The 26,505-nt window shown below is 29.2% G+C and overlaps 1 protein-coding gene across 3 annotated transcripts; it reads right to left on the bottom strand.

The window, feature by feature from the left end:
* Positions 1–15,486: 15,486 nt before the first annotated feature.
* Positions 15,487–24,953, bottom strand: LOC124829094 (guanylyl cyclase 1). Of its 3 annotated transcripts, none has more exons than XM_088091648.1 (12): positions 24,761–24,953; positions 24,288–24,408; positions 23,965–24,006; positions 22,650–22,925; positions 22,433–22,557; positions 21,623–21,734; positions 20,851–20,925; positions 20,110–20,198; positions 19,789–19,847; positions 18,523–18,595; positions 17,312–17,387; positions 15,487–15,797 (listed from the first exon to the last, which is right to left on the bottom strand). In XM_088091648.1, exons 4-12 carry the CDS (start codon positions 22,812–22,814, stop codon positions 15,723–15,725), a joined length of 849 nt encoding a protein of 282 aa, XP_087947774.1. In that variant the 5' UTR covers positions 22,815–22,925; positions 23,965–24,006; positions 24,288–24,408; positions 24,761–24,953; the 3' UTR covers positions 15,487–15,722. The 3 variants fall into 3 exon arrangements, with proteins under 3 accessions (XP_087947774.1, XP_087947773.1, XP_087947772.1); XM_088091647.1 differs by having other exon boundaries at positions 23,965–24,003; XM_088091646.1 differs by lacking the exon at positions 23,965–24,006.
* Positions 24,954–26,505: the final 1,552 nt, after the last annotated feature.

Below are 26,505 nucleotides of genomic sequence, written 5' to 3'. Positions count from 1 at the left end.
CGACTTTTTTTTATTATTTTACTATGAGTATTTATAAGAAAGTTGTTAAGATATCAGTCGAAAAAATAACATCAATGTTTACTAAAAAAATTCTAATTAATATTGGTTGAAAAATAATTTTACTCTAACATCAATAGTAGAAAGGATCTCAATTATATCTAAAAAAATAAACATTATTAGTTTTGATATGAAGAAACATTTATCGTAAAAAATATGTCAAAATTAAGATACCCATGTTCCTACCATTAAACTTTCACGTTTTAAATAGAATACAAAATTATATATATTTTAATTAATAAATTATTCTTGTAAAATTATAAAAAATCAGTTTCTTTTTAATTTTTTTTCTAAAGACAAGATTGAATTAAACTCAATTTAATCAAATTCATAATCTTGAAATTAGGTTTTAGGTTTGAGTGTTAAATTCATGGATTCAACTCATCTTATGTATAATTTTTTTTTTAATTTAAATTTATTATTTGTGAATTTTATAAAAGATTATACGGGTTAGTACGGAATATTAAATTTGAATGTTAAATATGCAGTTGGAGTAAATATTGAAAAATATCATCAACACTAATGTTATCGAACTGAAACGGACTGTGGATACTACTTATATTCTCGTTCTAAAAAAGAATATTAAAAAAAATAGGGAAGTGTTTGAATAGATTGCTAAAAGAGGTTATAAAAATATATAAAAGCGTAGATGAATTTGAAATTTGAAAATTCTATTAATGGCCAAAGCCTCACTTTCACTTGTTTAATTGGTTTTGATTATAAGATGCGTCTGGTATTTTTGAATCGTTGTTGTAAATTTGTTAATGGTGATTATAGATAGATCTGCCGCCGAAGCTGGCTTTTATTTGAAGTTTTGTGTAAATTCAAAATATAGGTGGTGGGGTCCTTATATCCACACCATTCAAGATTGACTTTTTGTTTGCAGGCAGAATTGGAAATTTGGAAAATAGCCTGATGCATAAGCACGTTAATTCCCTTTTTTATTTTTTTTAAATTGCCATAATGATTCTTGATCATGCCTTTCTCAGCGTATTGTGAAATGTAAACCACTCCAACATCCAATTCTCCACGATTATGTGATATCAAATATAATGAGTATCTTTTCTGTTTTGTATTTGCTTCTGGATACATCCTTTGACATTCTGCTTTTTATTTGCTTCTCAAACTACCAAATTACTTATTTCCAGCACAAACAAACTGATAAGGATTGGCATCACTCATCATTGCAAACAATCATATCCAATTATCCCATTTTGCAATTCTCTTTCTCCTTTTCCACTCTTCTACGTTCTAAGCAACCCCTTCTCTTTCGCACTATACTACTCACATGCTTCATAATTATCTTTTATATTTTAATAAAGTAATACAATTTAGATTGCTAGATTCATTCCATCGTAAGATTAAATTGATAATAGTTAAGAAAAGTGATTAAGTTTACTGTGAAACGAGGATGAAAATATATATATATTCTGTGTTACTTTTTCTCTGATAAACTCTCCTTGTAGATAAAATTTGAATTGTTGATGAGGATATATAGGACATAACAGAGTAACAGAACCAACTCCTATTTTAACCCAGTGTTTGAGACCGAAGACAACTTCTTCTGTGTAATTATTGCAAATATACTAAATAAAACATGTCATGTTTTGGTGGATGAGTAACAAATTGGATAATCAAAAAATTAACTGAAAAAAAATGACGACAAAAAAACATCAAAATATATGTTATCACTTTATGGAACATTATTCCTAGACATCAATGTTGAGCTAATGTTGAAAGGACATACAACACTTACTGTTTAGGCATGTTTCTTTGGCTAGTAAGACCGATTTCACTCACTTTTTTTTATAATTTGACCTAAGCCAACTAAACCTATTACCACATCATCCTTGGCAAAGGCTTATAATCGGAAAAACGGATAATAGAAAGGACTTTTTTTTTGTAAAAGTTTAAAAATTATATATATAAAAAGTACTTTATTTCAAAACAATCTCGTAAAGTCGAAGTTTTTTGTTTGGTCATAAAGATGTTTTTTTTAGACACGGTGAGAAATCAAATCAACGAATAAAACAATAGATAATACGGCCCAATCATTACGTCAGAAAATTATGTATAATTATTAATGTTTCACCGAAAAAACAGAAAAAAAAAATTAAATGAAATTTAATAGATGAATTCATTGGAGACGTTTGATCCAATAAATTCTTTAAGTCAAACCAATTCAATCACTAATTGTTTCTTTCGTTTCAAATTTGAATCAAACAAATTTTTAATTAATGAACAGCTATGGTTGGTGGAGTGATGAAAAAGGTAAGGAATGTATCATTGGTGTTTTGTTATAATTATATTTAAAATTTCATTTTGACAAGTACGTTTTTTTTTCTTAGAAAGTATACAGTTGATCATGCATTGGGATCTGATTATGACAATTGGTGATACATTAGAGAATGTGTAATTGGCCATATACGGATTGGTGTAAAATAAAGTGTAAAAGTGAAGGTAATGATGTTTTTGCATTCGTAAACGAATTGGTGCGAGTATTATGAAATGTTCTTATAACTTTCTTTTCTATTTGTTCTTAAACTTGTACACACCTTGTGCTTACTTAGTTCTGATTAAGTTTCACTTGTATTTATTAAAAAGTAATTTGTGATAACTTTATTATTTACAATTTTTAAACTTGATAAATTAGTATTTTTATTTGTAGATTAATATACTCATGCTTTAATATTTGATTTTTGTTTTAATTTCTTATTTCTTATTCAGTATTACGTACCAAGAATCTTAATTTAAGAACATCCGTGTGTTCTATTCAACAAATATGAAATAATTTAATTTAATTATTTATTATTTTATGTTTTAATATTATTATTTAGCATTTTTTTATTATATTGTAGATGAGATAAAAAAATAAATATTTTAAGAGAGAAAAATATTATAGATTTATCTATTTAAAACTATAATATTATAATATTATAGATGGACAAGTGATACAAAAATTATCAATATTAAAAACTTATTTGTGCGCTTTTTGGGCTTATTTTTTAATTACGCTTAGATTGTATGATATTTTTTTTTATTTTGAATGTCTTTGAAGTTTAACATCATCTTAGAGTGAAACTTATTTAGATTTGAATTAAAAAAAAACTTATAATTAAGTGAGTTAGTGAGTCAACTCGTTTAACCAACCAACGCATGATGGATTAAGCCGGGTTCAATTTTTTTCAGCTTGCTAATAAGTGAACCGGGTTGAATTGACTCACTAAATAACCAATCCGTTGTGAGTCGGGTCGGGTCGAACCGAATTACCTGTTTGTGACAGCTCTTATATATAGAGAACTTGGTCATGGTTTGTTTTTAATTAGAGACTATATTTTGATAAATATGGTTATCACATAGGAAAAACATAAGGGATTCCTAACAATTTCACAAATGAAGATTTAAATTTCAGGATTCATATTAATTTGAAAGAAACATCATAAAGGAGAATTATAAATTTAATAACAAAAATTCTGATACCACATATAAATTAATTTCTAGTTTTCTACATTTTTAATTTATTTAACAAAATTACTTACTAGGTTAATTTATTAATTTTCTACCTTAATACATGAGAGATCTAATAATGCGTTATTTAATCTTCTTGTTCTTCCGTCTCTTTTTTCCTATATATATCTTTATCTTTCTTTCTCTTTTTTTTTTCTTGATGATTAAGTGAGAAAGAACCTTGTGATAAAAAGAAAATCATAATTTCTTTTATTAACCAACTTTTTTCAAGTTGGTTACCATCAGTTTCTTCTTTTAATATAATTTCGCATAATAACTAGTAGGTTCTTTTATTTTATTAAATTCCATTTAGTTTATCAAATATTTTATGTGAATCATATAATTGAAAAAATTCATAAACTAAATTAACTTTCATAAACATTTATTCATATTGAGTTGTTTCTCATACTACTACAAAAACGAATTTTGATGTTCGTTATTTTTAATCTTTGACATCAATCCAAACTCTGACATCATAATTGAAGACGTCAAAGAGAAAAGCAGAAGTCGAAGGACATCGACCTTATGTGAAACCGATGCTCATTGAGGACAGACAAAAGAGAAACTGACGTTCAAGTGCATTGAGCGACAGGATTTATATAATTGAGCACGAACTTTTGTGAATGTTTTAACATACCATTGATCTGCACTGCATATCGAAGATGAATAAATAACCACGTATGTTGCCCAAATCTTGGTGTATTTGATTAAGATAGCGAACACAAAAACAAAAATATGACTCATTCATAGAGTTTGCATGTTCGTTAACTTATTGCAAGAACTCAAAACCTCATTTTCATACTCTTCCCTCATGGGATGTTCATTTACCCAACTTCGATCCATATTGTATCAGTAACAAACTCTTATCAATCTCAAATTTTTAACTCTTACAAGGTTAGACCCTACCCATTCAGAAAATTAACAGTATATATTTGGGGGAGGAATCAACACGGGAGTTGAAGAGTGACCACCGGCGAGAGAGAAAAGAGAACTCATCGTTGCTTAAAATAATGTACACACATGAAAATAGTCGATCAAAATGAAAGAAAATCATACTCAAAGCATGCAATGAACATGCATTTTTGTTAAATAAAACAGAAATTACATTTGGTGGATGTCGAAGTTGTCGCTGAAGTAGGTTTGAAAGCATGAGAACAGCGAGCACACATAAACACTGAGCAAAATGCACTGTATCGCAATGTTTTTTTAAGTTAAAATAGCATATAACGTCGAACACCTTGCCTAACCCATATCATACATCATTAGACATTTATGCCCTAATTGGCCAACGTCTAATGGATACTCAAAATCCACTTTTGCGTTACATTTTTTTATTGATTTGAACACATTTAAATGTCAGTCCTATGATCCTCTGATGTCTAAAGTGGTATAAGGACAGTGAAACATCTTTTTGATCCAGGTTTTTAATTATTTCAACATAGGCTGATAACGGTTATTTAGCCATACTGATGTCTAAACAACTTTAAACATCGACTTTGAAGATTTCAAACGACGTATGGTTCATTTATGCACAATTTGGAAGTTTGAGCTCGACAGCTCAACAGTCAAGCTCGACATTTGTCAGCCTAAACTCGACAGTAGTTCGACGTCATATTAGATGTCAATGAACTACCAAAATTGACTTCGAACACATTTAAGACGTTGATCGGTTATGTGATTGATGTCCAACTCATCATATATTTTACAAAGTACGAGCTTGGTAGGAGTTCGACATAAAATGATTTTGTTACGTTGACCAAACTTTATGGCCAACATCGAACTTATCATTTTATTTATAACAATTTATTTGGTCATTTTTTATGTTGATGGTTTTTCAGTTTGACACCGAGTAAGAGACATTAGTCCATTTTACATAAGTATCACACAAAATTTAAAAGTATTATTTTGACTATTTATTTGGTCTAATGATTAAAATTAATCTGTTATCGTATATATAACTAAAATTTAATCACTTGACTATACCTAAATTCGGTGAAGCTAAAAGTGTCGTATATGTTAATTCAGTTATTTAATATTAATGTGATAAGCATAAACATAATGCATTAGTTGTCAAATTTATTTGTATCTAACGAAAATCAATCATTAAACATTATGAATTTAAATAAAAGGTAAGATACGCGGATATTATAGATTAATCTTCTACATTGATAGATAGATATATTGATCGTTATATGTTTTTAGAATAACATTACATATAACTGTTACATGTATAAAAATAAGTTCACACTAACATAAACAGGATTAGGTATTTGTAAGTTTGTCCAAGGGGGATATTTTTTGAGACATGAATGAGAATGGAACCCACAGGTGAATATGATGTTGTTGGGTGTTGGGGTTGTGTTGGTGACCCCATGAATTGGGATCTTTAATTGTGGTTTTAGCCAGTATATTATGCGTCACTAATAAAAGCAAAGGACACAATGATTAGGGCATTTGACCTAGAACGTTGTATTATTACTCCTTATTACCATTGTTCTCTTGCTTTTCTTCCCTCCTGTCTATACTCCTTCATAACCCATCAAAATTAATATCCTATTTTTTTCTTTTCATCTCCCTTTGCTCACATTCAAAGCTTCAAATCTTCATCTTCATCTGCCTCGTCAACACCTCATAACATTCCAATTCACACAACAACTCATGCTCATGAACATGCCAATCAATTCGCACGCCTCAACACCACCAACTCCAATAATTACTGCTACATTTCTTCCTCTTATCAACCTCCTTGATTGCTTTCTTCACAATCATTACGCTCTATTCCTTATCTCAAACTACTACCACACTATCACTCCTATAAAACAAATAGTTTATGATCACTTTTAATAGGTTTTGTTTTTTCTATAAGTATGTATGCTTAATAGAAGTTTGATTCAGTAGACATGAATAAATCTTGATAATTGACTTGTTTTGACCGAATATATGTAGAGTTTTTGTTCAATTACTTGGATGTGGAAAGATAAGATTTTACTCCCAACCTCCTTTCTTTTCACCCAAGATTTAAAAGTATCATTTCATCTTATCAGATAAATTTGAATTTATTTACAAATAAAATTGACTTACAAAATAAAATTTATATTATTATGAGTTTGTTTTACTTTTATTTGATATGAGATCTTTAATATTCTTTATATCAAAAAGTATATATTTTGAATGTGAAACCAAATAGTAATAGTAGTTTTATAATAAATGATATGGTAAGTTTAATAAATAACAAATTTTATTAACATAAATTTCATATGATTAAAATATGATGTTAAAATGTGAATTTTAAGAAATTAGTTTTATAAAATTAAATTAAAACTTAAAAGTTCATTTTTTATAATAATTTTTATATTTTGAAACTTATTTTGTAATAAGATTTTTTATTTATTAGATAATTACTCGTAATCTTACACTCAAAGTATATATACTTTGACTTTAATGTGAAAATAAATTAACAATTTCATCTTGTTATGTTGAAATATTGTACAATATTTATTCTTATGATAGTTTCTTTAACTTTTATAGATATAAAAAATACAAAATGGTGTAGGAATAAAATTATGATAAATTATTTAAGAAATACAGTAACATAAGATATTTTACTTTGTTTAAGCATTTTTCTAATAATCAGTCTTCGTAGATGAAAATTATCTTCATAGACCAATCACAAATATTTTTACTGTGTATAATACCATCTTATTATCCTATATAATAGTATATTGAATGTTGTCATTTAAATTAATCTTGTATTTTCCAACTCATTTAAAATCGAGCTAATCCATTCTTAGTTGGGTTGGTGTAATTCAATTTTTTTTTTAAAATCTGTATCACTATTAATTTTTTATTGATTTAAATTAGGTATAACAAAATATGTCTAATATGGCAGACTGATTTACCAAGCCAGCATTAATTTGGTTGAGTGTAGCATATTCACTCCACCAAGAAAACCTTAGGAAGGGTGGACCGTACGTACTAAATATTTTTTTTTTAAGTTTTATATAATAAGTCTAATTATCAAAATTAATCAATTTAAAATAAAACGTACAGAGCAGTAACATAAAAGGATTTTATTTTTTATGATGTGTTATTAACTAATTCATCCATTTTTTTACTTAATACATACATTTTACTTAATTATGTATGATTTTATAAAATATATGTTTTTTATTTTTTAAGGGCCAAGTGATCAATCCACCAGCTCCGTATTTCATAGGACTGATCAAGATTTTCAGTTTGCATTAGGTGTCATGGATTTTTCTAATCTGATTAATTATTTTTTATAATTAAGAAACGAAAACGATCTTAAAGAAATAATAATTTATTTTATCTTTTAATAGGACTTGTATACAATATGTTAGTTTGGTTAATATTGGATGGTCAATCATTAATCTTGGATGGTCAATCATTAATCGAAAAACTTAAACTTTAATACTCATAACACATTTGGCTAATTATTCTAGACCAAATTTTTCTTGAACGATTATCTTAATGAGTTTTTTTTAATAACTATCCTGTATCGAACTCTTTTTGACTGACTATCTCGATCAAATAACTTAATTAACTGGTTGCATGATGGTTAAATAATATAAATAATTACAAATGAGTTTGTTAATATCAATTAAAATATGTTTGAGTCTAAATTAGATTGAAAAAAAATAAAAATTTATAATAATAATTATAAAGACTTTTATAAATATACATTATTACATTAATATTATACAAATTAATTGTCTATTAATTTTAACATCATAATGCATCTACAAATACTATCTGACGAGACTAAAAAACTTAACGCTAAAAAAAACATGTACATACAATGGAATAATCAACAATAATCGGTATCGCAGATCCACCAAAGCCCTCTAAACACTAACAAATCTTATCCAAATAACAAGTATAAAAAATCTATTAGTATTTATAAATAAAATAGAGAACAAATATAATTAAAAATAGAAAATATGAAGAACAGAGTGTGATAATGAGACGTACGTACGTGCGTACAACATTCTCGAACAGTTAATGACCATTATGAACAAACCTGCCATCATCTTCATTCACCAGCTGTTCCAAACCATTGTCACTCGCTACATCAACAAAATACTCTTCCACGCTTCATCTTATTTCTATCATAAACCAAAGTCCCACACGAAAACAATTAATTAATTTGTAAAGCGAGAACTATTTTAATTTAGACTGTGAAGTAATTTTAAACTAATTTCGGAATGACACGTAAATTATGTTAAAATATTATAAAGAAATATTATCAAAATATCATTATTAGTTTAAAAACGTGAAAGAAGAAAGAAAAAGATGTGGCATTTATTGCAGAAAATTCCGTGTGTGGAAGTATCCGCAAAAATCCCGTGAGTGGGTAAAGATGCATAAGCTGTGATTCAGGAACCTTAGCATTATTCATTGCACCTTATTAAATGCTCTTCACCCTTTCTTTCACCCATAAATTAAACTCCACTATACTTTCAAATATGCAGATGCAAAATGCAAACTTCAGTTTTAATGCTCTCAAATCTTGGAATTGTTCTTTCCTGCTTTTCACCTACATATCTTTCTTTTATGTATTCAAAATCAAAAGCTTACTAGGTTGCACGCTGTTGTGTCAATAACAATGAGTTTAATGGGAGTTGTTCCTAAAGTTAGATTAGAGTGTTTTCTATATTCAATAATTAGCTTTATTCAATGTAAATAATTATTAAATAAAAAGTAGCGGTAATTTTGTTTGAAGGGTGTGCACGTGTATCCATAAAGTCCATTTCCCGCCAAATCTGAGTTTGAAGGAACAGAAAAGAGAAGAAGCAGTGGCAGTGGCAATGGCAATGGCGGGAAGCAGAATAAAATAATAAATGGGCCACTCAAAACGATAACTCGCTGTCACTTTCTATATCACACTCTTCTTTATTTTATCTTTTTTACACCGATAATCTTATTTCTATTTAATTTTTTTACATTTTAGTCCTTTACATCACTTGTATTAATCTTCATTAATATTTGTTGTGTTCCACCTGTGAAATCTTTTCTTTTTAATAAGTAAATGGTAGATTCACCGCAACCGCCATCACTATAATTAATTTTTAATATAAAAGGAATAAAATTATAATTTTAATATAAAAAAATTTATTTTTATTTTTATTTGAATTCTATTAATAGTTAAAGTAACCAAATTATTATTTAATCTGTTGCTTCCGAAAGAATTGTCCTAATAAACATATATAATAATTATTATCTTAATCATTAGCAAAATTAATAAAATAAAATGTTTATGTTAAAATTTCTCTATTACAAATAGAATATGTTAATACCTATTACCCTAAATCTACTATTAGCTTTTCTTAGCATGTACGGAAGAAGAATTGGCGGCAAAGGTCTTTTGAGTTTGGCGCCTAAAAAGCATAGGAAAGTACGATCATTCTACTATCAAATTGGAGTGTACGATCGGAGCCATATCCATGAATATGATAAATACCAGTATCTAACTTCAAATCACTTGTGAATAATTTAAATTAAACTTTTATTAAATTTGTCTGTTTTATTAACTACTTAAAAGTTTTATATCTTTTAATTAGATTTTTATATTTAACTTTTTTTATTATTTTATTTTAATTCAATATTAAAAATGTTAAATTGTGTGTAATTACTATTGTTCCTAACAAAAATTTGATGTGATGTTTAATTCATTGTTCGTATTTTACTGTGAGAAGTTATTTTTTGTAGATTTATAATTTTGAGGGTAAAATTAGAATTAGTTTTTGTATTAAAATTTTGTTCTAAGTTAATTTTTTACATTTAAAATTATTTAGATTTAATTTTTTTAATTAAATTTTGTTAAATTTATTTATGTTTTAAATGTCATTTTTTAATTAATATTAAAGTAAAAATGTGTAATAGTTTAAATATTATTATAAAATATATTTAAAAAATCAAATAAAACCTAACCATTTTTAATTAAAAAACTAAATTTATACCTTTCTAAAATTTAAATATTTAATTTTCACTATTAAAGGGTAGAAACATCTTTAATCTAAATACAAATATTATCCATCATATATTACAACCATATAGGTATAATGAATATGTAAAAACAATAAAAAAGAAATTTTTTTTAAGTGCACTTTTAACTTTACTTTTGAAATTAAAATATATCTGACGTTCAAAGTCTAAAAGTAAATTTTTATCATTTAAAATTTTATATATATATATATATATATATATATAATTTTTTATAATAGAATAAATTTTATATAAATAATTACCTATTAAATCATATCTGAGTAGTTATTTAATAAAAAAAGAATTTTTCATATTTATTAAATGGAATTTTTTTTTAAAAATTAGATTTTAATTCAAATATAAAAATACGTATAAAATTTTATAATGAAACTCAATGTATATTGTCAAAATTTGAGATGGTGGTTAGTGAGTGTTTAAGCATTTTTCAATACTCATTATAGATAGGACAACATAACTATAAACAATCTCTTTTTGTGATTTTTTAGTGTCATCTATTTATGACTTTAATTATTATATAATTTTTGTTGTTTTGCCATCACTGACATCAGATATTTAAATTCCTCGTTATTTGGTGGATGGTAGAAAAAGATGAATAAAAACACTTCTATATATTTACAGAAATTAAAATTATGTTTAAACTTACTAACAGATTTACACGGTATGCTGATTATAATATAAAATTGTAATCGTTAAAATATTTAAATTAGATGTAGTTTTACGGGACAGGTATTATATAAAATTTTTTACTATGTTACTTTGTAATTTGAATGCTAATTATATTTAATATCTAAAAGTGATGTAGTAGAAAACACCAAAACACTGACAGTGATTTATTTATTAGTGGTAACTGATAGCGAACATGATTCTCCTGTACATTTGATGCTGAGATACATAGGGTGCACTAAATTACGTGTTAGTTAAGTCAAGTGTGACTTTCATTTATAATTTTAATTATAATAATAATACAAACAGTGTAAAAGGTATTCATTTAAAAATAAAATATGAAAAAGGTAAAATTAATTAATTAATCATAATTTCAGGAAAGGAAAATAAAATAAAATAAACTACATATGATGAAAAAAATACTGTAAAAAAGTATTAAAGTATTATATCGTCTTCTCTTTCTACTTTATAGTTTTAATTTACTGATGACTGCTAACACTAAGTTGCCTTAAAACTTGGTTAGGATTTCTTTTGTATTTAAAGACGTGATATGTTGTCATAATGTTTGATTTATACATTTATGGCTCGTTTATATTTGAAAAAAGATTATAGAGAATTAAAAAAAAAGATAAATTAAAAGAAATAAGAATCAATTTCATGATTGGTTTCACTTAAATGAGTATTATCAAAAGTGTGACGAAGAGAAACAATTTCATGATTAATTTCATTTACATTAGTATTATCAGAGATAGGATGAGAAGGTACCTCTGAAGAGTCAACACAAAAATGTGAAGAAGATCGAGTCAATTGGTTAAGATCAGAAGACACTTTATGGTGAAAAGAAATGTTCATATTTAGGATTGACTTACTTCCTACACAATGATCCTCATACGATAATTTATCTTCACGGTATAATTTTATATATAATATATCAAACATACTAACATCATGATTATGCACTTCACTTTCATTGTCTCCAATTAACAATAAAAACATTCATGCTCATTAAACGTCACATCCATAAAGATATAAAATTTCTTTGACTTCATCATACCCAACAAAAACACATTTAACATCTCTCGTTTTTCAAGCTTTGTACATTGATGTAGGTGTAACTGAATATATATAACACATCAAAAAACATGAGGTGGTAAATGAACTATAGAAGAAAACATACAATGATCAGACAACATATTGAAAGGACTTTAAAAGTTAAGCACACTAGAAAAAGTTTAATTAATTAAATAAATCACAAAGCTCACAGTCTCATCCCATAAATGAGATGGAACATTCTCATCTATGAAAAATGATCACTTCTAATATATGTCTATTTTTTCTTTCCACCACTTCATTTTGTTGTGATAAATAAAGACACGTGGTTTAATTCAAAATGCTTTTAAAATTTATGAATATTAAATTTTAAAATTGAAAGTTGATTATACCCTAGTTAAAAAGTTCGGTTCTTTGCTTGTGAGATTTATATAAAAAAAATTGAAATTAAGTTAAATTTAGAGTAACTAGTTCATACAAAATTAGACTTCAATTTAAATTGAAGAGTTTTTGATAAAATCGTATTAAAAATCAAGCGAAGTTCGTTTGGATTTGATTCGAATTGAAAGTTTTGATACGAAACAAATTATATTACCAAAACAGGTTAATTAAATTAAAGAAAATAAACTATAAGCTTAAAATTAAATTATTAAAACACTCCTAACCAATCTAAGAACATTTTCTTGGAGATGCATAGATTTGAGTTTCATCCTCTCCAAGCATTTGAGTTTGTAACAAGTCTAAACAACTCAACTGTTGACCATCTTTCTCTGATCTATGTTGTTGGTTTTGTTCTAATTTTTTGTATAAATGAATTATTAACTTGAGAGAAGCATGGTGTTCAGATAATTAATAACAGAGAGAGAAAATAAAAATAAATAAAAATATATATATATATATATATATATATATATATATATATATATATATATATATATATATATATATAAAGATGAAGAAGATAAGTGCGTGTTGAGCATCGTTTTCATTCGAATTTGGTTGTGGCAGGAAGGAATAGGACAGAGATAGAGCAGAAGACGCAGAGCAGTATGATAGATCCGCCGTATAATGGGTTCACTCAATTTGGCTTTATTAATAGCATCAGAACCAAAATCAAAATTCAGTCCTCTCTCTCATGCCCACCACCTCTCCACTTCGCTTATTTTTTATTACACATTCCAACCATCTCTAATCAACTTACTCATTTAATCAATTAAATTCCAGTTTTCAACATGCAACAACTCACTTAAAATACTCCTACCAAAGTCTGTTCTGTACTTTGCTCATCTTATTGTTGTTTCTCATAAAAAAGTACAGTACAAATATTTTTTCCTAAACTATATTGTGTTTTGATAATATTTATTTTTATGCTTTTTATCTTGCATCACCTTGAAGAGTGAATCGCTTTTATCCTTGACGAATATGCATGTCTCACTTTTAGTTTGAAAAATCATGGTTTGAATAGAAGTTTGTCTCTTCATCTCTTTTTACTTTTATCTAAATCATAATTTCAGAATTTCATCCTAAGCTCTGTGACAATAACAGAACAAATGTCTAACCCTTTTACCACCAAAAACAAACGCTCATGTGATACAGAACCACTATCGAAACAATAAACCAAAGCAAACACTTTCCAACAATCGCTGCAATCACTTTATTTTATTGCTTCTTTATATTATATTACCGTTGAAATTAGTCATGTATAATAGGCTTAATTCTTATTGTATTTTTTAGGCTATGAAACACACTATGATGCTGAGGTAAGTAAGTTATGATTGGATTACATTTAAAAACGTGCAAAGAAAGTTCTACATAAGTATTGATTGTACATAAATATTGAAGATGGTACAAGAGAAAGGAATAGGTATAACTAATAAAGGGAAGATATACTAAAAAAAATGAAGCAGGAATTACTACATCTCATACAGAAGGATACATCATGACACCGACAACAGCCGGAAAGAAACTAAGAACATGCAAGAGTGATATCTGATCCCACCACCAAATGTCAACCATTACTGCTAATGAAAATACTTCTAATTTAGTTCTTTCCTTCTTTTTTTTGGTTGATAGTGGAAAAAAAATCTTTGTTATGTGTAAAAAATATTAAATAAAATTAAGTATTATTGTTAATGAGTATATAGGAAGTTGATTTTGGTTATAATTAGATAAAATTATGAAATGGGATAAAGTAAAATATTTAAAGTAGTGGAGTAGTATTTATATAGAGGAACATGTGTGGGTGTTGTGCGGGAAGGAGACGGTGTGTCGGGGAACTCTTTTTAGAAGATTCTTGGAAAAGTGAGTTCCACTTCCATTACAGAATCTATCTCCGTTTTGACCAATACACCACACCATGCCTCCACTCCACCACCGTCATTCACACAAATTTTAATCATAGTAATGACAAAAATTGTTTGAGAGAAACACGGCAATGACAGACCCAAAAACAATATAATTATTGAATCTTAAACATGCCTGCTCATAAAATTGTCTTTTAGGTTTTGTTTTAGAAGACCATCACAACACAACTAGATCGTAGATCCATTGTTTTGGAAATAATAATAATATGAAAAGCCGCGCCAAGTGTGAAAAGCCCCAAAACCAGGACGGCGTTCCGCTTACGTGTTGCACGTGGTAGTCTACGTAAGAGTAATACACTGTAATATAAAATAAATAATACACGGATTCATGTACTTTGATTTATAGAGACAAAAATCAAACTCATGTTTTAAAATGACTGAAAAAATAGATCATTGTTTTGTACTTTTGCGATTTGATAAAGATAGAATCAATGATCGTGTGTTTTCAGGACACTCTTAATGAGAAAGGATGCATTTAATGTAATGGTTAGTCGTGATTGAATACGAAGTTCACCGAAAAGATGGTCGCATTGCATATAGGAAATACATCATCTGGAGCAATCTTGTCTTCTTTGTGCAGGAATGCCATTACTATAATAATGGAGATCTGTAACTATGACTTATGAATGTTCGTATTGAACAATATGCCTAACGAGGCATGATCAATTAAGTAAGACAATTTCACATGATCCCACCATAATACTAGAAGCAGACAAATCCAAAATACGACATGAAATCAGAAATTAACTCTGTTTTAATTACTCCTGGTCACATAATTTAAATTTTGGTGCAGATAAAGAGCAATGCATTGAACTCCGAGTTTCCGAGAGAGGACACGGTTTATATTCATTAAAATGAATTTATGATTACTATACAGTTTGGAGTAAACATACACGATACATAGAGCCCAGACTAAACCTATCAAGAGGTTTATGCTGGGAATAAAAATAAATAATAGACTATAGCTACTAAAATACACAAGGGATAAGTAATATATGCAAAAAGAAAAAGAAAAAACCAGTAACCTAACTGCCAAGTTATTGCAAAACAAGAAAATCAAGAATCACTATTGACATCAATGGACAGTTGAAGAGAAGGTTGATGACGGTTATTGTTCTTCTCCAAACATATCTGCTTGGCCATGCAAGGAAAAAAAAACATTACTATCACGTTGTTAATCGAGTAGAGTAAGTAGGAATACAAGACCAATTGAAATGCTACAAATATGCTCTTTTTACAAACTTGTTTCAACATACTAAATCACTTAGGTTCCAAAAAATAGAGTGCAACCTATATATACACATGAAACTCATCTAACAATAAAGAATGAATTTTTAACATTCTCTACAACTAAATTATGATATAAACAACTTGTATAAATTAAAAAAAGCATAAACGATGGTCAAAAGTGAAGATGATGATGGTTGCACTCTGACATCACATTAACCATCTTACCAACAAAACATATAATCCCTAAATGGGTCTATTAAGCATTTTACTCCTGAAAAGTATCAGTTTGACAAAATTATGATAGGTGTTTGAATAAAAGTTTCATTTATTTTTTGTAATTTGGTATATGATGAACCCAAGATATTTAATTTTTAAACAAAGGTTACTCTCTTTTAATGACTACAAAGATTTAATTCAAGGCTAGAATACGAGAAAACTCCTCCATCTTCAAGTTAGATTCGGAAAATTCTCACTTCATGCTCTGATTCCCCAAACTTATCAAATACTGCAATGCATAATAAAATTAGCCCCTTGTGCATGTGCAGAAAGAATCAAGCCATAGAGTTTTGAACTACTGGTATTTCTTTAAAATTAACCTATCTTGAAATGGATTCTTGTATTATTAATTCAATGCAAACAACTCCTTAGAGTCTTAGATTGATCAAAGGAAAAGCCTTTGTTCAGGTGGTTTCACACTTAATGACCAGGCTGAGTCCCGAATACATATCAAGTTCGTACCACCTAGGACCGCTCCTTGAAGTCCTCCATACTTTGATAAGTTAATCAAAAGTATATAAAAACATGTTTGACAATTTTTGGTTTTAAAGATTTCAACAATTTTTGGGATAAATAAGTTGTCTGCAATTTAAACTAAATGTTTGTGAAAGCTGAAATTTGCAAAAAACTTTTTTTTTCCTAAAAATATGCTGATTTTATAAATTTGATCATTTATAACTTCTGATTATTTTTCAACAATTTTTTTCCTTTCAACTTCATAAATGTCTTTTTCATCCAATGCAAAAACTGATTTTTTATTTTTTTTGTTGCATCCAAATGAAATTAATTATCTTAAAATTATTTTTCAGCTCCAAATAAAGACTAATCGATGTTATAATTGTTTATGCAAATGATATAATTTCCACAGCTATCTCAAACAAGCACTAAAAGTATGTTATTTTAAGAAAAACAACACTTTAATAACTAAAACAATCATTTTACACTATATTATATTAATATAATAATATGAATATGTAATTGATGAATTAAATGAAGTTGTCATCTGGTTAGACGAGTAAATGAGCTTGCCAGTATATCATTGGTCTTATTTTAAATATTGTCATGCATATGCATATAATTTGCCAATATTAGTTATCAAATAGCCTCGTGAAAGATGATTTGACGTATAAGATGCTTACCAAAAGAAGATCCTCATCAGTGCCAAAGGCTTTGCGAGCTTCTTCTAAAGACTTTGAAGAAATCGTCTTGTGTTTCCTGCATATAATTCATAGAATTAGCCAACTCTTATTTAGGATCAAAATCAGGAAAAAGAACTAGGTAACTATTTATCCACTCAAATTATATGCATATGCATGGCATATTCCAAGATATTTTTTTATGAAAACTAATAATATAAAAATTGGCTATTTGAAAATGTCATCTCATCGTTTGCATGTGTCCTTTGCTATATCAGCAAATTCAGCCATTTTGAAGAGTAATAGAGCTAGGATAACAAGACAGAACACACAATTTTAAGAAAATTCTCAAATGGTTTTCATCATCTAAGGCATGTATGAAAAACGGTTTATCCAATAAGCCATTCCGTTGAATGACACTTTGAACATGCATTAAATTATCCCTAGACTTAAACAATAAAACTACAACTAAAACGCTGCGGATTTGTGAGAAAACATGGTAAAAGGGACGAAAATGGAAAAATGATGACTTATAATTTGTTTTTAAAACTTGACTCAACTCCACAAACCTAACACGTTAGGTGAAGATTGTTCAAGCTTTACCAGATCTATTTAAATCCAATGTCTAGTCAATGTGTAACTAACCACCACCCTTAAGGTGGCTACTGTGATAGACCCCTAAGATACTGCAAATAAGTGCCACTTATGCCCAAGGCAACGGGCTGTAAATGTGCAGGTGACCCAACAATAGATTTAGTGTAGACTTCGGTATTGTCTTAGAATTGTTTTATGATCTAAGACAACTTCACCAAATCAACTTGTAAGGTGAGAACTGTTTATGAGCTCCATTAAACCATATCTCTAATGGATGTGGAACTAAACCACCAACCTTGAGGCAAGGAAACCTTCAAGGAGACAGCAAGTAAGGTGGGCTAAGGGTGACCACAGCTAAGACGGCTTCCCAACAATGGCATCCAGATAAACAATTATTTCGTACATTGTTAACCTAACTTATATGACCATAATATGCTCTAAGATTTTTTTTTCCTGAAAAGAAATTAAAAAATGAATAATTCAATCATTAATGAGTTTTGGATCTACATATCAAGTTGTGATCCAAATATAATGGTAAATATATTAATGAGGAAAATCATAGGATCATACAGAAAATTTCAATATAAAACCAGAAGTAGAGAGACGGAAAAGAGTATTACTTAGAGCTGGCAGGATCTCTAATCTCAAACATATCCGCTCTAGCATCATAGCCACATATCAACACATAATGACCTGTCAATGGAATTTGCCAATTAGTAACAATTTTAGTAAACTGATTAATTTATTCTATTAGGATAAATCGTAATAGAATTATAAATCTGTTGCAAGGATATCGACTAGTTTCTCACACATTAGACAAATATCAGCTCTTATTTGCAGCTGCAAACAAGTCTAATCTTGATGTTTAAGAATTAAAACTTTAGGATACCAACAGCAATCGATCTTTGAAATAAATTTTCAGCCAAAGCACTTAATTTAGCAACAATACAGTGTAATACAAAATTTGCATTAGCCTTCTTCTCCATAAAATACAACTAACTTATTTTTTGAGAAGGATTTGAAAGAAAATTGAAATATCAAATATTGAGAAAAGGAACACCATTGGGTTCTGAAACTTATGAGGTGACTAAAAATGATGAAGCTAGGACCTCAAGTTCATGCAGCATATTACTGAATGCAGAGGTTATTCTAAGCTTTTTATAGAATTTGAGACAAAGCAAACAGCTCAAGTTGCATCAGCTCTTCAAGACCAATAATAAGTTTACCAGGTTTGAAGGGCACACGCTAGTCCGGTTTGGTTTAATAACTATGTTTCAAATGGAAAGCATCTATAAGAGGATTGTGGATATGACCTCCTACTACACTTACAAGTGTAGAAAAAACCTTAGAGATTGCGGCAGACCTCCAACCAGAAAACTTAACAATGTTGATGCATTGTCCAAAGTTTTACTCGTGAACTAAAACCTATGTTTTTTTCTTCAATTTGAAATAACAACTTTGTTTACAAAACAAAAATACATCAACGGATATAACATTATGAGTTAAATTGAAATATAGATCTTCAACATAAATTTGGCACAAGGGTTTTACTGGAGTACATAATTGTGTATTCTAAGTAGTACCACATCACTGTCGGATATACAAAGGAAAATAAATTAAAATCAGATTTAAGATGTCTTCTTGAAGGAAGGTCGGTGAAAATCCATGAAAATGTTTGCTTCCCATTACCCTGATAAAATCATAAAATATGTTTACTTGACCTAACTTATATATAAAGAAGTTATCTTGAACATCACACAGTTGGGGTAAATCAAAGAGGAATGTTGCTCACATGCATACTACAATTGTAGGTACCAATTTCCACTAGGAAAGAATACATCAAAAATAGAGGCAAACTAACCTAAAGCTAAAATATAGATGTTCACCTGTATAGCCAGGGTTGTTGGCGACAGCAGGCACAGGAACACCTTCTTGCCAAACAGGACTGAAACAGAACCTTTTCAGAAGCAGCTAGAATTGCCCATCACCAAGGAAAACGACATTATTGGGGAAAAGAAAATGAAAACTGTAAAGAATTTACATCACACCTCGGGTAGCTAGGTTTCTAAATAAGAGTTTGTCAATGAGTGAACTTCGTTTACCTCAGGTGTTAATCTAAAGTTGGTGTGAGTAATTGGCTTATTATGTAAATATAGTTGTAACAAAGTATAAAAGCCAGCAAAGAAGGGATTATAATAAAATTGTACCTCAATTTATTGTGGTCAACTAATGCAATAGCAATATATTTCCCAGACAATACGAGAATGGAAATCTCTTCTGCACTAATTGACCTGCACTGTAAGAAGAAGGGGATTGGAAATTTTTTAGAAGTTAGACAGTTATTGTAGTTTATTAGTAGGTTAGTCAGTTAAAGGGGATTTTAAAGGTAAATAAGTAGCAGTAAGACGCAAAGGAAGAGAGGCACCCTATCTTGAATCATTTGCAGATTGAGCTTTTGCTCTGTGAAATGAGAAATCCTTTGTGAAGGGGGAAACCTTTGGAATAGAAGCATCTCTCCTATTTTCTGTTTTTTCCAATTAACTCAATAATTATTTTTTCTGTTTCTATTTTTGTGTGATTCCTAACAAAAGGTTTGTAGGCCATAAGCAAATAAAATGTCCACATAGAAATAAAACTATTAAGATAATAACCAAAACTTCTATTTGTCATTTTCTTCCAATATCAACGTATCTACCTAAAAAATCAATTTAAAAAGCCTTATAAAACGCTGATTTCCTAACAATCACTGCTCAAATATATAGTAAAATTACAACCGAGTGAACTGAGTTTAAACTTTCAATTGTCAAGGCAAACATGACAACAAAAAAACTAATGGAAAGAAATGCTGTAACATTTTCATTTTTCTCTCCAATAGGAGACAAACTCATAACTTCTATCAGATTGGTACTCGAAGGATCCAATAAAAATGGTGCAGGCATGCAGCATACCTGTATATCAATCCCAGCTTCCATTGCTTTTTGAAATAGTAAATCCACTCTCACTAGATCATTAGGCAGCTCCTCCTTCAGAATGTTTGCAACAAAGTCCTATCAACTTTATGCAATTGGTAGACAAGGTATTGAATGTGCGCAGAAGAAAGATCAATATAGCATGGTTCCCTAAAAATCTCCAATAAACCAGCATAAAAATTGACAATCATAATAAGGACATGCCATAACCTATAAATGGCACCCATCCCACAAAATCATGAATTCATGATTATCAATAAAACATTGTGCAAAGCTTTGGTACATTTTGGGCAAAACTTTTCTGCTAACACTGGTGAATCACCTAACCCCATGCCATTTGAAATGTCCTCTAGAATAATATTCTGATACCAATAGCTCAAACCCATATTTTGACCAGTCTCCCAGAAGTTATAGATTCCCAACTTACTTATCAAACATCAAACAAAAAAATTATATCTTCAATTTCTTCAACTAGACACGTGAGCAAAGACTTGAGAGTCCAATGCCCATGTTAGTCCTCAACATTATTGAAACTGAATTTTCTCTTCTAAAAATTTATTACATCTATATACTCTTCAGACTTCAAATCATAGTTTTGCAGCATAAAAAACCCAAGTTACTGATTTGATGACCAAAAAACATGATTTCATGACCAAATTGATGTTTCAAATTCTAATGACCGCATTCAGGGTTTACTAATACTAAATAAAAATAAAGTGATGGTAACTATTTTGGTAAGACAGTTAATCACCTTGTAAAATGATTCAACACAATAGTTTGGGTTTGCACCAAACGTCACCGTGAAGTAGGAAAAAGTGACAGAAAATCTCTGTAATAAATATGCCAAATCAACAGTCCAAATGCTGCAAACAGAAGTAAACAGTGAGTCTAGTCAGAAATTCATCATAAATTCTTGTTCTGAACTACCACGTTTCATATTTAGTTGAAAATCTATCAGTACATGATGACCATTTTCCAAGTGGCTTTCTGAAATTCTACCTGATATGGTAAGGAATATTTTCCATTTCATGGCTTATTTACAACAGCATGAATACAGAAGCAAACTTTAGATCTGACTTTTGAATTCAAAATATCACATGAAGTAAAAGTTTTATTGATATGAATTGTTTATCAAGACTTCAATTATTTTATTCCAATGAATCTGGTTTAATATGTTCACTGGCAACTGAAAGATTTTAATCTGAAAACACGCTCACATAAGGAGAAAATATGTACTTCCCAAGTATCATAAAACTTATTGGTTATGCAAGCCCAAAGCACCAGGGAACTACACATTCAACAAACTAATCAAGGAATCGCGCAAAGGACCAGACACATGACCATTAAACATTAGACCTAAGGATCTTTTCCAATTATAAAGCTCTTAATTAAGTCTATATCTTCCAGCATAGGACTTAAAAATCCACATCTAAGTCTAACTCACTGAAAATTATGCTTCCTTCTTAGTTGAGTTCTAAACAGCCATGCATATATAGTCTAGGATCTTCAGGAATTTCATGACAGAGTAACTATGATTTTAAGCTTTTATAAGGGAAAAGACCTATTTGTGCAGCATAGTTCAGCCAATGCTTGAATATCGTAGTTGTTGACACCAATAGTTCTCAAAACCATCAAGACACAAGCAAGGCCACAATCCCATGTATATATTTGGTTTACATGCGGTACCTATAGCATAATTAGATAAACCTTAAGTAAAGAATATTTTTCTGGTATAAAAGTAGAGAATAAGTTTTCAGCCACAAATCACATGCTCTTACATCAGGCAAGTGAGAACAGAGCAAGGAGGAAGGATGAGAATCTATGTTACTTGATGGCTGCTGAAAGAGGTATGGATCTATCGCATTCAAATGATCTCCTCTTATTAGTTCTCTCTCATCTCCAGTCTTGAGAATCTTGTTGAATAGCAAATATATGGGCCACATTAATGACCAAAGTGAGTGAGATAAGTTTAATTCCAAGCAGATATCCAGGGCAGGAAAAAGGGTGTCCCTGTCATGTATGTGGAGTCTCAACCAAATGGGCAGAATTGCTTCCTGCAGCAGGTTCAACAAAAAAAAATATTTTAAGTAAAGCATATAAAATTTCAATTCCTTTATAGTTAAGGCTGGATCTCTCTTTGTTCAAACTTCAAAGTCTCCAATTTCTCTATTTCAAGGTACAATTGCTGGTATTCTCATCTGAGTTTCTTTTACATGTATACATGGCTTGTCTTACAAACATAAGATTAGAATTTACTGGTTTAGTTCTCCTATGCTTTTGCTGGCAGAACTTGTCTCTAGCTGGATAAGATTTGTGTATGTATACATATAAAAGAGAGTCTCAAATGAGGACATTTTTTATCGTGAAGAAGTTGATTATAAAAATAAATTTAAAACTTTAATACTTTTACAATAACAATTATTCTCACTCCATAAATCCGTTGCGTATATGTAGAACGTCACATAGCAAGCTATAGAGAGAATATGCCCTAGAAAATATTTTTGGTATTTTATTGTGGCCTAACACGTCCATACCACAAAGGTGTTTTCTGTGTGCGAACAATATTCACTGTGTATTATTATCAGTGTGTGTGTGTGTGTATTATATGTTGAAGGTATGCACGATCAACAACAGCACCCTGCAGTGTGGAATAATATAATTGGATGCAATAACATTGGCAGCTTCTACCAGAAATTTATTTTCACGAATGCTGTGAACATGTTGACTGCACTATGTGTGAATTAGCGCATATTCATATATGCCATTATATTGAAAAGCGAATCATCCCGTACTTAACATTATGTGCATACCAGAAGATTGAAAGAGAAATATAGTGAAAAGAAAAGACAAACAACATTCAATCAATGGTAAAGTTTTTTTCTGAAAGGCACTCACGAAGGCTAAATAAAAATTATATAGAACACCGGAGTATTCTACTTCAAGTATATATTGCATAATTTGGTTCTTAACCATGACTTTAAAACATTAGTTACACATCTGCAGAATTATTATCTAAACCAAAGTTGGGAAGTTAAGAATTTTGACAAACTTCCAAACACTAAGTGCACTCTTGGTTTCAGCAAAGAGAAATACCTGTCTTTGCTCCTCCACTTACTGCGAGCATTCCAACCACTTCTATTCAGAAAATTAAGACTAGTGTTAAATTATTATGGTTTTGTTTCACTTCTGTTTCCACGTCAAAGGAGACAAAAAGGACATATAAACCGATTCACTGATTATTTAATAAGACAACCAAATCAATAATCACTAAAGATAAAACTAAAAGAATATTCTCAGATTTCACCGCAGAGTAAAATCAGCCGAGTCATAATTCGCTTCAAAACCCATAAAGTGATAAAATAGAATAAATGTTAAAAAGGAAAATAAATATCTTTGGTCACATTCATGAAACGTACCCCACAAGCATGCAGTGTCTGCAGACCGCCCAAAAACCAAATCAGATCCGCTACAACGAATTGCGCTGGTGAATGAAGAAGACTAAAGCCGATTCAGAGAAGGTGAACTCAGAGGGAAATCCTGAAAATCCAAACAAAACAAAAAAACATCAAAAACGCCTTCAATGGAATTCTTTTCCCATCCTTAAAGGTAACGATTGATAAAAAAAGAAGAGCACAGGCGATAAAATTCAACGGTAGGTAGGTAGTTTCGCTCCAACCGACGATAAAGTATAATTGAAAAACTAAATTATTATTGGATACAGAAGCAGCGAAAGAAGCAGTCAAAGGCAAGATTAAAGTAAATAAAGGAATGAATTAACGAAGGAGTCTGTAACATTGATGAAAAGAAAGATTAACAGAGCATGAAATGAAATGTAAAATGGAGGGAGAGCGATAGAAAGAGGATGGAATTGGGAGGAGAAGGAACGTACCAGAGGAGAGGAGAGAAGAGGAAAACTCGAATTGGGGTAAGAGGTTTGTTTGGTTATGTTAGGTCAGGTGGGTGGCTTTTCTGTTCTTTTCCTCCTTCGCAGTTCTCTGTCCTCTGTTTCCCCCATGCGATTTTCTTCTCCTTCTTCTTCTTAATCATTTCTTTATTTTTTGTCAAACGGATTACTTATTTTATTTAACTTCAACTGTTTATATTTACTGTCTTTATATGAAAAACATGTGGCAACGTCAGGTACAACTTAGTCTTCACATTTGCGTTTTTTCTTGCTTTTAAATCTTGGATAAAACAAAATATGTTACATTAAATTCCTATCATATCTTTTAAGTCACGTTTTTTTTTTGTCTATTAACGAAACTGAGTAGATATTTATATTGATAATATCATTATAAAAGTTATTGTGTGATAGATTTCTTACAATTTTTTAAATATTTATTCGTCATTCATTCTTTTTTTATTTAGTAGATATTTATGTTATTTTTATATTTAATGGCTATTAATTTTTTGTTTTATTTTTATTTTTGTTGTGTAAAAAGATATCTATACTTAAGAGTATAATTTATTATTTTAAATATTAATTAAATCTAATAAAAAGTATGATATTATTAATAATTTAATGTGAAAATAACGCGTGTGTGTGTGTGTGTATATATATATATATATATATATATATATATATATATATATATATATATATATATATATATATATATATATATATAAAGATAAATTTATTTATCATCCTGTTCATGAATATATTGAAATGAAAAATTGTGAAAAATATCATCAAATGATAAATTCAATAGGATGTTTCATGTTAAAAAAAAAGTTCATCAAAGCGCCAAGAGAAGCACAGAAAAAATAAATTGAATCAGTTGTATGTAATAGCAGATAATATATTATAGACTAAGAAAAATATAAGCGTTTTCTGATATATTGACAAAATATATTCTCATCTATTTTATAAGTCAGTTTTTTTTAGGACAGTTGTTTGTCCCAATCCAAGATAAAGGTGTGCCTGTAAATGATATTTTGATGGACAAGTTAGGTATGTACTTATTTATAGTGAATTTTTATTTGGATAAACTTAGGTTATTTATGTGGTTAATCTTTGTTAATTTGTTTTAGGATTCCGATGATCTATCTTATACATCAACATCTACTAATTATATTTATCTTTATCGGTTTTGTTCAAAATGTTCTTATCAAATGATGTCATTTTACTTCTTTTGTATGATTATTAAATGGATTTTTATTCTCTCAAATTTTCGCATGTTAAATCTTAAGTCAATTTTTTTAAAAAGTGTTAGAGATAATAATTAAGAATACAGTCACGGATTTTTCTTACAACTTAAAAATTGAAAAAAAAAATGAAAATTAAGTTAAAAGTCATTTACATAAATAAATGAACACTATATTTAGTACATTGAAAAAAAAAACACTAATGACCTCCCTTCTTAAAGTTACTACGAGAGGAGATCTGACTGATCAGATATGATTGTGTGCTGAGTTGAATGGATCCTACGACAACATGAAAAAAATCCAAAACTCTGCCCTTTCTCTCTATCTATCCAAGGGATGGAAGGACAGAGGCTTTTGGTGTCCCCTCCAGTCGAGAATTATGGCCTCACAATGAATAACCAATATGTTTGCTTTTATCTCATGTCTTTCTTCGTTCACGGTTCGATATTCTGGTGTCCTAGACATAGAGGAACCACACCAATCCAT

Source organism: Vigna umbellata, chromosome 5 (genome assembly GCF_029865625.1).
Source record: "Vigna umbellata cultivar VRB3 chromosome 5, Vumbellata_1.0, whole genome shotgun sequence".
Classification (NCBI taxonomy): Eukaryota; Viridiplantae; Streptophyta; class Magnoliopsida; order Fabales; family Fabaceae; genus Vigna; species Vigna umbellata.
Note: the sequence above shows the minus strand (reverse complement) of the source record. Positions and strands in the feature narration are given on the sequence as shown.